Genomic DNA, 12,239 nt, shown 5'->3' on the forward strand with positions numbered 1-12,239 from the left:
TTACTTTTGTATTTGGTGAAATAAAGTGGTTCAGTTTCAATCTTCTGCGTGTTTCAACCCATTTTTTTCCAACACCATTTGTTGAAGAGACTCTGCTTTCCCCATTTAATAGTTTGGGCCCCTTTATCAAAGATTAGATGTCCATAGGTGTGGGGGCAGCCTCCCAGTTTTAAGATATGTTATTTCTGGGAGTTGGGAGGTAGTGCAGCAGGTTAAGCACGGTTGGTGCAAAGCTTAATAAGGATCCCGGTTCGAGCCCCAGGCTTCCCACCTGCAGGGGAGTTGCTTCACAGGCGGTGAAGCAGGTCTGCAGGTGTCTATCTTTCTCTCCTCCTCTCTGTCTTCCCCTCCTCTCTCCATTTCTCTCTGCCCTATTCAACAATGACGACATCAACAACAATAACAATAATAACTACAACAATAAAACAAGGGCAACAAAAGGGAATAAACAAATAAATATTAAAGAAGATTAAGATGTGTTTATTTGACCTGAGAGGTGGTACAGTGGATCAAGCACTGGAATCTCAAGCATGAAGTCTTGAGATCAGTCACTGATACTATAAGCGCCAGAGCGACTCTCCACTTCTCTTCATGAATAAATAAATACAGATTTAAAAAAAAAGTACTTACTTCTGGTTGAGAAATAAGTACTTTTTAAGATAGCACAATGCTTATGCAAAGCAACATTCATACCTGAGGCTGGAGGCACCGGCTTCAATCCCCAGGACTACTATAAACCAAGGCTGAGCACTGCTCTCAAAGAAAGCCAGCCGGCCGGCCAGTAAAAGAGTGACAGCTCACTTGGACAGTGCGCTGCTTTGCCATAGGCACCACCCAGGTTAGAACCCAGCCCCTACCACATTGAAGGGAGCTCTGATAACGTGGTCTTTTTTCTTTCTTCTTCTTTTTTTTTAAATCTCTATGTGTTGCTCTGTCTCTAGCAAAAACAACAGGAGAAAAAAGAAAAGAGGGAAATGCATTTATTTGCGATAGGAGAGAGAGAGAACCAGAGCATCACTCTGGCACATGTGATGTCAAGGATCAAACTCAGGACCTTATGCCTGAGAATCAGTTGTTTTACCCACTGCACCACCTCCTGTCTGCAAATAAGCATTTTTCTTCCTTCCTTCCTTTTTTTTTTTTTTTTTTTTGCCTCCAGGTTGTTGATTGCAGCAGCTCGGTGCCTGCCCTACAAATCCACTGCTCCTGTGGCCACTTTTTTTTTTTATAGGACAGAAAGAAATTGAGAGGGGAGGGGAAGTTAGAGAGGGAGAGAGAAAGACAGACACCTGCAGACCTGCTTCACCACTTGTGAAGTGACCCCTCTACAGGTAGGGAGTGGGGGGCTGGAACTGGACCCTCATGCAGGTCCTTGAGCTTCATACTATGTGCGCTTAACCCAGTGCACCACCGCCCAGCCCCCCACAGAAGCATTTTTCAAAGTTCCACAAATTGTCTTGAGTGGCTGCTGGGTTGAGGTCTGTGGGTCTACTGCTCACACCCTCCCAAGTCTGGGAGGGCACAGACAGGTGGCTGCAGCCTTGCTCAGTCCATCCTTGTGTCTGTCTCCCCTCCACCTGGCTTTCTCAAGGCCTCTGTCCAGGTCAGACATGGCTGGGTCTTGTGACCCGAGCCTGCCTAGGGCTCTGTGGGAACCCATCTGGGTCACTTCATTTTGGGGAAAGACTTAAGTATTGAAGGCTGGCTGGGGTCAGGCCTGCTGGGAGTGTTAGTTCTGTGTATGTGGTGTCTGGGCCTGGGTTTCAGCGTCTCTGCATGTCTGTTCCCAAGTCTTGGACAGAAGTTGCCGGCTTGGGCTGAGGAGACTATATAATGGTTCTGCAAAAAGACCTGGATGCCTAAGGCTCTGAGATCCCAGGTTCAATCCCCTGTACCACACCATAAGTCAGAACTGAACAGGATTCTTGTTTATAATAAAAGAAAAGTCTTGGCTCTAAGTCTGCAGGAGGGCATGTCATCCTGTCTGTCTGTCTCTGTCCCTTCTGGGATCTCTTCTCTGTGACTGTCTCAACTAAGAAGTCTGACTGATCCTTAGAGCGTTACTCCCAGCCCCGACCCAAAGTCTGAAACAAGTCTCTCAGGAGCGGCCTGGGTGGAGGGGGCCCTGCTGGATCGCTAGCTTTGGGAGCTGCCTGCTTGGGGCCTCAGGCGCAGAATCCCGGGCCGGGTCTGAAGAGTCACGCTCAGCCGCCGCGGCCGCCCGCAGCCGCCGCCAAAGCCGGGGTGTGGCCACCTCGCGCGGGCGGGCGGGCTAGGCTGGGCTGGGTGGGCCCTTCCACGCCCCCACCCCGGGTCCCGCTCTCCCGTGCATCAACCCCCACCCCACCCCAGCCCCATCCCAGCGGGTCCCGGCTTCCTTACATGGTCACGGCTGGGGCTCCGGCTCCCGGACGTCCCCCCGCCCCCCGCCCCCACCGGACACGGCCCTCGCCCTGCTCGCCCCGCGCTGTCCCGCCGCGCCGCTCCGCGCCATGGAGGACCTGGGTGAGTGGGGTCCCGGCCCCCAGCCCGGGGCGCAGCTCCATCCCGCGGCTTCCCGCGCCCCAGCCCTGCCTCCCGGCTTCTCGCTTCTCCCGAGTCTGCCCCGCGCCTCCTTGCAGACTCCACGTCCCCCTTCCTGCCTCTCCCTTCCTGTCTTTCCCGGGCCTGCCTCTCCCTCCCTCCTTCCCTCCTTCTCTCGCCGTACGGTCTCCCCGGCTGCGGGCGCCTGCCCATGGGGGCTGGGCTCCCGGTTAAAGGGGCTCTGGGTCTGGGAACCCGGACAGTGGGCGCGACGGGGGCCCGTGACAGCAAGTTCTGGACAAGAAGGGGGCGGTGGCTGCACCAGGATGCTGGGAAAGACGGAGTTCAGGGCCCCCGGTTATAGTAGGGGCCAGTCTGGGGGGGGGGCAGCAAAGGAATAATAGGTGCGGAATTGCCAAGATGCAGGGTGCCCCCGCGGTGCTCGAGACGAAGAATCCAGAATCAGCCTCGCGGTTCTGCGAGGGGCAGAGTCCAAAGGATGAAGCGGAGGGGTTGGGGTGGAGGGTGGATGAGTAGAAAGGTGTTTTAGGCTAAGAAAAGGCCCCAGACCCCTCTTCTCGGTCTGTGGGAATAGGGGCTGGCAGGCTGTGCCCGCCGAGGGACAGAGGGTTCGGGCCCCCAGCAGCAGGGGGCGCTGTTCAGCTGGGGTACTGGGCCCCGGGCTGAGGCTCGCCAGGCTTGCTGGGTGGGACCTGTGAGGTGGGAAGGGGGAGCCGGAGAGGAGTTGGTGGGCGTGGTCACGGGTAACATCCAATCAGAAATCTGGGCGCCAGGCACGCAGCCAATTGAGCAATTTGGGGTGGAGCCAACTTTGGCAGGGCTGGAGAGCCAATTTTGACCGCTGGGGAACATGCGGAGAAGAAAAGAAAGAGGTGGCCAGGCGAGTGAGTGTGACTCCCTGGAGGTGCCCTTTGGGATGTGCTACTTATACTATACTCCCTGCTGCTCTTTTCGCTTCCCTACCCTGGTCTGGACTTGTGTTTCCTTTTTTCTTTAATCAGTGTGCTTATTAGAAAAAACCAGAGCATCACTCTGACACATGGGATGCCAAGGATGGAATTCAAGACTTCACGCTTGAGAAGCTTTCTCCACTGCGCCCCCTCCTGGCCGCTTCCTTCTGATTCTTGCCCTCTGCTTCACCTGGCTTTTGGTCCTCAAATACTGCCCTCTGGGAGTCCTTATCCTCACTAGGTCCTGTCTCTTCCCTAACCTTGACCACTCCACCGCTCACCCCGTTGGCTTCTCCCCGCAGACGCCCTGCTTTCTGACCTGGAGACCACCACTTCGCACATGCCGAGGTCGGGGGCTCCAAAAGAGCCCCTCATGTCTCCCCTGTCCTATGGCCACCAGCCACAGGTGAGATCAGAAGCTGTGGACTGGGGTGGCCTGTCGGGCTAGGTTTGGCCAGGGCAGTGGAATCCAGGCCGGAGTGGGACAAGGTGCAGCCTGTGGTCCCACAAGTATCCTTCTCGCTGTAGACTGGATCCGGGGACGCTCCAGGAAGCACTGGGGACAAGGACCACTTGTACAGGTGAGGGCAGGGGGAAGTGACCTGTGACTCAGGGGCAGAGGCTGGGGTCCCCAAGCTTGTACTCAGGCTCCCACACTGTCTCCCCAGTACGGTGTGCAAGCCTCGCTCCCCAAAGCCTGTGGCCCCTGCGGCACCTCCCTTCTCCTCCTCCAGCGGGGTCCTGGGCACCGGGCTCTGCGAGCTCGATCGACTGCTTCAGGAACTGAATGCTACTCAGTTCAACATCACAGGTACCTGGGTGACCGGAAGAGGCCTTGATGGAGTGGGGACGGGGCGGGGAAGGGAAGGGCAGAGACTAACTGGGGAAGCCGTAGGGATACGGACCTCGAGTGGGATGGTGGACAGGGTCTCATGTCCAGTGCTCTCCTCTCTGCAGATGAAATCATGTCTCAGTTCCCATTGAGCAAGGAAGCTGCAGGGGAGCCTAAGGAGGAGCCTTCAGAAGACAAGAAAAAGCCCAGCCCGTGAGTTTGACAAACCTGGCAGGGCCACTGCTCAGCCCCAACTGCCTGAGTTGCTGGAGGGAGTGTCCACCTGGGAGGGTCTGTGCTGACCAAGTGTGCTCTCTGCAGACCCCCCAGCCCATCCCCTGCCCACCCAAAGCCTTCAGCCACCTCTGCCACCCAGGAGCTGGATAGACTGATGGCCTCACTCTCTGACTTCCGTGTCCAGAATCATGTGAGTCATGGGAGCAGGACAGGCCAATGCTTATTTATTAGCTCTCCAAATCCATCCATTCTAGAACCTTCCACACCTGTTGCTTCCCTGACTCAGCTCTTATGTCCTCTCTGCTATAGCTGCCTGCCTCTGGGCCAGCCCAGTCACCAGTGCCGAGCTCAGCAAATGAGGGCTCCCCATCCCCACCAGGCCCAGCTGACGAGGGCAGCCTGGACACCATGTTGGGGCTGCTGCAGTCCGACCTCAGCCGCCGGGGTGTGCCCACCCAGGCCAAGGGCCTCTGTGGCTCCTGCAATAAACCCATTGCTGGGCAGGTGAGTGGAGCCCTGTGAGTAGGGAGGCCACAGATCCGTTTTGACTGAGAGTCAACTTTGTATTCTTTGCTTTGTCATCACCGGGGCCTCACTGCTGCAGCTGAGCTCTTTTCAGAGAAAAGAGAGACAGAGGCAGAGAGACCAGCCACAGCACCAAATCACCCCCCCAGTGCAGTAGTGCTCTCATGTGGTATACCAGGGACTTGAAACTGGGTCGGACACATAGCAAAACAGAGATCCTCCCAGGTGAGCGAGCTCACTGACCCTTGTGTTGTTTTAGTAGATAACTCTTTAGGAGTGAGGTGGTGGCACAGTCATTAGTGTGCGCACAGTGCAGTGCTCAAGGACCCAGGTTCAAGCCCCAGGTCCCCACCTACAGAGGGAAAGCTTCATGAGCAGTGGAGTAGTGCTGCAGGAGTCTCTCCTCTGTGTCTCTCTCCTTTTGTTTAAAAAAAATGTCACTGGGAACAGTGAAGGCAAAGAGCCCTTGTAATAACCTTGGTGGTATGTGTTACGCATACATACACACACACACACACACACACACACACATTCTCTCTCTCTCTCTGAGACATACACACTTTAATAAATGAAAGTAAATTAAAGAAACTCAGCTGTTAGGGCTGGGTGGTGACGCACTGGGTTAAAGCACACACATCACCAAGTTCAAGCACCCAGGCTCAAGCCCCCACTTCCCACCTGCCGGGGGTCTGTTTCATGAGCAGTGAAGCAGGTCTACAGGTGTCTATCTTTCTCTCCCTCTTAATTTCTCTCTGTCCTATCTAATACAAATTAGAAAAGAAAGAAAGAAACTGGCTGCTGGGAGCAGTAGATTCATAGTGCCTACACCAAGCCCAAGTAGTACCCTGGTGGCAATTCTTCTTCTTCTAGCATTTGCCCTTCTTCCTTAGCCAGTCAACAGCGTCAGGTTGAGCCTGATGTAAAGTTTCGAGACCTCCTGGTGCAATAAAACTAACAAACAAAAAGAAACTTTGCTGTTCATATTTTTTGAAGCAGGAAACTGAGGCCCCAAGTCACATGCACACTGCAAGTAAGTGGCAGGAGGGAATACTTACCATTTCCTGTGGTCCTACTGTGTGCAGACACTGTGACAGCTCCTTTATTCCCACTCCCTCCACCCCCCGCTTTAATCTTCACGAAGCCTCTGTGCTCCACCCACTGCCTCCAAAACTCACAAAGACTGTCTCCTCCACAGTGTGGTTTGGAAGCTCTGATTCTTGAGTAACTGACTAAGCGGATGCTATGGCAACAGCTGGCCCCAGTGGCTGACCTAAATCTCCCTGCTCCCATCCCAGAATGTCCCATTTAGCAAAGCTGAGTGATTTTCCTGAGGGCAGGGCACTTTTGCCTTCATGAGCCCCTTTCTCCACTAAAAACATAGAAAAGAGGGTGGGGGGGGATACAGCATAGTGGTTCTACAAAAAGACTCTCATTTGTGAGGCTCCAAGGAAGGTCCCAGGTTCAATCCCCAGCACCCACATAAGCCAGAGCTGAGCAGCGCTCTGGTTAAAAGACCCAGAAAGAGAAGAGGGGGAAAAGAAAGACTTCAGAAGTAGTAATAGGTATAGGTGTGACTTAGAAGAGAAGGCAGGGCCATAGAAAAAAATGGGCAAAAAAAATAGATAAATAGATCATTATAGAAATAATAATCAGCCCATATCTGTGACCTTGGGAGAAACTCTGCAGTTTCCAGTGGAGAAAATGGGGTCACAGAACTCTGGTGGTGGGAGTGGTGTGAAATTGTTCCCCTGTTTTCTTATAATTTTGTAAACCACTATTAAATCACTAATAAAGAAAAAAGATTTAAAAAGATAAATAATATAAAAACAAATCTGATATAGATGTCTGTTATAGTTTATGATTGTGCTGGTGTAAAGATGAATGTATCAGTATTACATATTAATTTATTAAACTATTTTCTTCTAGCTTTTTCCTTCTGATTTTATTATTTATTTTTACCAGAGCACTGCTCAGCTCTGACTTTGGTGGTGCTGGGGACTGAAGCAGGGATTTTAGGTGCCTCAGGCATGAAAGTCTTTTTTGCACAACCATTATGATGTCTGCCCGTCCCATTCCTACAGATTTTGACAGGAAAGGCACCATTATCTTGAACTCCTAAAAATGTAGAGACTGACTTGGAATTAGAATCTTCATCTAGGTCTCTCAAAAATAAAACTTAAAAAATTTTGGGGGGGGTCAAGCAGTGGTGCACCTGGTTAAGCATACACATTACAGTGCACAAGGACCCGGGTACAAGCCCCTGGTCCCCACATGCAAGGGAGAAGCTTCACAAGTGGTGAAGCAGGGCTACAGATATCTGTCTCTTTCCTTCTCTATCTCTTCCTCCCCCTCTCATTTTCTCTGTCTCTAATAATAAATACAAATTAAAAATATTTTATTAATTTATTGGATAGAGAAGTAATTACGAGGGAAGGGGTGATAAAGAGAGAGAGTGAGACAGAGAGACACCAGCAGCCCTGCTTCACCACTTGTAAACCATTCCCCCTGCAGGTGGGGACCATGGGGCTTGAACCCGGGTCCTCGTGCATTGTAACAAATGAGCTCAAGCAGGTGCGCCACCACCCACCTCTTCAAAGATTAGATTTGAGAAATCCTCCCTGGCCCTTTTCTTTCCTTTTCTTTTTTAAAGATATATTTGTTTGTTGGCAAGCCGGTATAATGGTTCTGCAAAATGACTTTCCAAGTTGAGACTCCAGCACCATTATAAGCCAGAGCTGAGCAGTGAGAGAGAGAGAAGGAGGGAGAACACTAGAGCATCACTGACACACTAGACGCCTGAGAGGCCAAGGCTTTATCCAGTGCGCCCCCTGCCGGCTGAGGAGCCCCGTGACCCTCAGCTCCGGGCTGGGGTGGCCGCAGCGCCCCCTGACCTGCCACCCCCACCCCCACCCCCGCCTCACCCCACCTGGCAGGTGGTGACCGCGCTGGGCCGGGCCTGGCACCCCGAGCACTTCCTGTGCGGCGGCTGCTCCGCGGAGCTGGGCGGCAGCAGCTTCTTCGAAAAGGACGGAGGCCCCTTCTGCCCCGAGTGCTACTTCGAGCGCTTCTCCCCGCGCTGCGGCCTCTGCAACCAGCCCATCCGACACGTGAGCCTGGCCTGCGGGGGGCGGGGGATCCCCTCCAGCCCCCCAGCTCCCCCCACCCCCGCGCCCAGCTGCAGGGAGGGGGAGGGCGAGGGAGGGTGGTCACCAGTGTCCCCTTTCGCCCCTGCAGAAGATGGTCACCGCCTTGGGCACCCACTGGCACCCGGAGCACTTCTGCTGCGTCAGTTGCGGGGAGCCCTTCGGAGATGAGGGTGAGTTTGCTTGTGCCGCCGACCCCGCCCAGCTGCGGCACCCCAGGTCCTCGGGAGGCAGAATGTTCTCTTCTGGCGCCACCTTTTGGGCTGCCTCCGCCTCCCACCTTCCTTCCCTCCTGCTCGGAGCGCCCAGTCCCCACCTCCACCCCGCACCCCTTTCTTTGGGTTCACAGGGTGTCCCCCCCTCCAGGTTTCCACGAGCGCGAGGGCCGCCCCTACTGCCGCCGGGACTTCCTGCAACTATTCGCCCCGCGCTGCCAGGGCTGCCAGGGTCCCATCCTGGACAACTACATCTCGGCGCTCAGCGCACTCTGGCACCCGGACTGCTTCGTCTGTAGGGTGCGCGGGAATAGGGGGGGGGTTAGTCCCCCGGTGTTTTGCTAGGTCCCATGGTGCTGGACTGAGTCCTCCAGTACTGAGCTAAGTACCCTGGAACTGGGCTGGGTCCTCCTGCAGCATGCTGGGTCCCATGGTGCTGGACTGGGTCCCCCAGTACTGAGCTGAGTCCCCTGTTACTGGGCTGGGTCCTCCTGCAGCATGCTAGGTCCCATGATGCTGGACTGGGTCCCCCAGTACTGAGCTGAGTCCCCTGTTACTGGGCTGGGTCCTCCTGCAGCATGCTAGGTTCCATGGTGCTGGATTGACACCTCCAGTACTGAGCTAAGTCCCGTTACTGGGCTGGGTCCTCCTGCAGCATGCTAGGTCCCATGATGCTGGGCTGGGTCCCCCAGTACTGAGTTGAGTCCCCTGGTACTGGGCCAGGTCCCCCGGTGCTGGCTGGGTTCCCTTGGGTCCCCCGGCAGCACTTGGTCCTCAGGAGATGGGCTGGCTGCCCCCCTCCCAACGACAGGACCTTTGTTGGGGCGCCAGCGGTGGGGCTGCGGACCCCTGGGTGAGTTGGCCAGCCCAGCGGGCGGATGGTCGGGGTGACCCCTGACACCCCCTACCCCCAGGAGTGCTTCGCGCCCTTCTCAGGAGGCAGCTTCTTCGAGCACGAGGGCCGCCCGCTGTGCGAGAACCACTTCCACGCGCGGCGCGGGTCCCTGTGCGCCACCTGCGGGCTCCCGGTGACCGGGCGCTGCGTTTCTGCGCTGGGCCGCCGCTTCCACCCCGACCACTTCACCTGCACCTTCTGCCTGCGCCCGCTCACCAAGGGCTCCTTCCAGGAGCGCGCCGCCAAGCCCTACTGCCAGCCCTGCTTCCTCAAGCTCTTCGGCTGACCCCCCGGGGCCCCGCCCAACTGCCACCCCAAGTCCCCACCCAGTGTCTCCCGAACCCCGCCTCACCCGGGGAGGCCCCAACCTACTGAGGGAGGCTAGCCGCTAAGGTACTGTAGGCTCCCCGCAGTCAAGCTTAGACTCGCTTGTCCTTAGGGCACCTCTTCCAGGCAGTTCCCGGTTGACTGCTCAGCAGGCAGGCCAGCCTATCCTGTGAGACCTCCCTGTTCTGTGCACTTTTTTTTTTTCTACCTACATAAACACTTACCTGCCCGCTGGTGGTTCTCTTTGTGTAGGACGCCCACCCTGGTGCTGGCTTTGTCCCTGGCGGGGTCCTTGCACTGTGGCTGCCCGAGGAGCCTGGCTTTGGAAAGGGTGCGTGATAGAGTGTAGCAGAGCAAAGCGGGGCCCCATCAAGCCACCCCACCACACTCCTATGTCCTTAAAGTAAGCCCTTGATCTGCCTCACTCTTCTCTCCCTTCAGGCACCACTTTCCCTGGTTTCCAGATTCCTTCCCCCCTACACACCCCCACTCCCACCTGGGGCTTCTTTCATGGTCCCAGTTTATGCCCTTTCCCCACCCTTTGGGTTTAGGGACTAAGGCATAGTAGTTTCTGTCTGACTGCTGTCCCCCCCCACCCCCCTGGCAGAGAGTGACACCTGCTGTGACCCAGGAAAGCACTCAGGGCTGTAGGAGCCAGCTGGAAGCTTCTCAGGAGTCAAGGAGGGAAGGCTTCCTGGAGGAGGTGATTTGTGAGCTAAGCCCCAGCTGAGAAAATGGAAGCTGAGCCCCCAAGTTATAAGGACCTTTCTGAGCCCCAGATTTAGATTTATGGGTCCAGAGTATAGAAGGAAACTTTGAGGGGTCCTCAGAGGTCTTTCTGGCTGAAGAAGAGACTTGCAGCTGGGCAGAGTATGTGTGGGTAGAGGCAGGGGCTGCCCTGTGCCTTTGCCTCCAGGAGTCTCTCATCCTAACCCCCCGGGGGGGCTCCTCTCCTTGGGTCCTCCCAGGTCTTCTGCTCTTTCACTGTTAAATGCTCCCCCAGACAGTGCTCACTGTCTCCTGGTTTACGCCCTCACCCCTGTCTGAAGGTGCCCCAGATGGACACCCCAGTCACAGCCCAGTAGTTCACCAAACGTTTCCCGAGCACCACAGGACGCCAAGCAGTGTTAAAATCTAGTGGTGCCGTGGCCAGTGGGTGGCTCACCTGCCAGAGTGCACACATGTGCAAGGACCCTGGTTCAAGCCCCAGGCCACCTCACGGGAGGGCCTGCAGCGGGGGAGCTTCTTGAGTGGCAGAGTGGTGTCTTTTCTTTCTGTCTCTCTCCCCTGTCCCTTTCTGTTTCTCACCTTTTAAGAAAAGAATAGGAAATGAAAAAAAAAAATTGGAACCAGGTAGTGGCACACCTGGTTGAGCACACACATGGCGGTAGTGGCACACCTGGTGGAGCACACACATGGCGGTAGTGGCACACCTGGTGGAGCACACACATGGCCATGCTCAAGGATGCGGCTTCAAGCCCCTGGCCCCCACCTGCAGGGGCGGAGGGGGAGGCTTCACAGGTGATGAAGTAGGGCCGTGGGTGTCTCTCTCCCTCTCTAGCTTCCTCTTCCCTCTCCATTTTTCTCTATCCAATAAGTACATTCAGAAATAAAACATTTTTAAAGATTTTATTTATTAATGAGAAATATAGGAGAAGAGAGAGGGAGGGAGGGAGGGAGGAAGAGAGAGAGGATCAGACATCACTCTGGTACATGTGCTGCCGGGGATTGAACTCAGGACCCCATGCTTGAAAGTCTGATGCATTATCCACTGAGCTACCTCCTGGATCACAAATAAAACTGTTTTTTTAAAAAATACATAGCCACCAAGAGCAGTGGAGTCCTATGGACACTAAGCCCCCACAATAACCTTGGTGGAAAAAAAACTCAGTAAGTAAATTAATCTATTAGAGGACACAGGTGGCCAGCAAGAACACAAGCAGCGAGTGGGGACCCACACACACACACACACACACACAAACTGCTTGGAAAGGCAGTGCCTTCCCTTCATCTCCATCCCCAGTTTCTCCCAGTTCCTTCACACATACCTGTTACTGTTACAGATGGGGGTTCACCTGTCACTAGTTTGTATCTGCTTCTGTAATGGGACCATCAGCTTCTGAGAGCTCACTGATGAGGCGACGTGTTCCTTTTGCTCGCCGCCGTCTCTCTGGCGTCTGACGTCTGGCAGGTGCGCTGTACATATTTGCTCAAGGAAGTGGGGAGCAGGCCAGCTGGTGGCGCACCTGCTTGAGCGCACATTACAATGAAGGGAGATTTGGTGCCTCTATGTGTGTGCTTATTTCCCCTTCTTTTTTAAAAAAATATTTTTGATATTTATTGATTTTCCCTTTTGTTGTCCTTGTTGTTTTTATTGCTGTTGTAGTTACTGTTGTCGTTATTAGATAGGACAGAGAGAAATGGAGAGAGGGAGAAATGGACAGAGAGGGGGAGAGAAAGATAGACACCTGCAGACCTGCTTCACCGCCTGTGAAGCGACTCCCCTGCAGGTGGGGAGCCGGGGGCTCAAACCAGGATCCTTACGCTGGTTCACTGGTTCACGCCATGTGC

General features: G+C 54.7%; 1 protein-coding gene across 1 annotated transcript; it reads left to right on the forward strand.

The window, feature by feature from the left end:
- Positions 1 to 2,346: 2,346 nt before the first annotated feature.
- TGFB1I1 (transforming growth factor beta 1 induced transcript 1) lies at positions 2,347 to 9,897 on the forward strand. Its single transcript, XM_007530043.3, has 11 exons — positions 2,347 to 2,505; positions 3,797 to 3,900; positions 4,023 to 4,075; positions 4,163 to 4,305; positions 4,452 to 4,539; positions 4,648 to 4,753; positions 4,873 to 5,067; positions 8,022 to 8,195; positions 8,323 to 8,404; positions 8,598 to 8,746; positions 9,361 to 9,897. The coding sequence occupies exons 1-11, from the start codon at positions 2,493 to 2,495 to the stop codon at positions 9,625 to 9,627; spliced, it is 1,374 nt and encodes a 457-aa protein (XP_007530105.2). The 5' UTR covers positions 2,347 to 2,492; the 3' UTR covers positions 9,628 to 9,897.
- The last annotated feature ends 2,342 nt before the right edge of the window (positions 9,898 to 12,239 follow it).

Source organism: Erinaceus europaeus, chromosome 15, assembly GCF_950295315.1.
Source record: "Erinaceus europaeus chromosome 15, mEriEur2.1, whole genome shotgun sequence".
Taxonomy (NCBI): Eukaryota; Metazoa; Chordata; class Mammalia; order Eulipotyphla; family Erinaceidae; genus Erinaceus; species Erinaceus europaeus.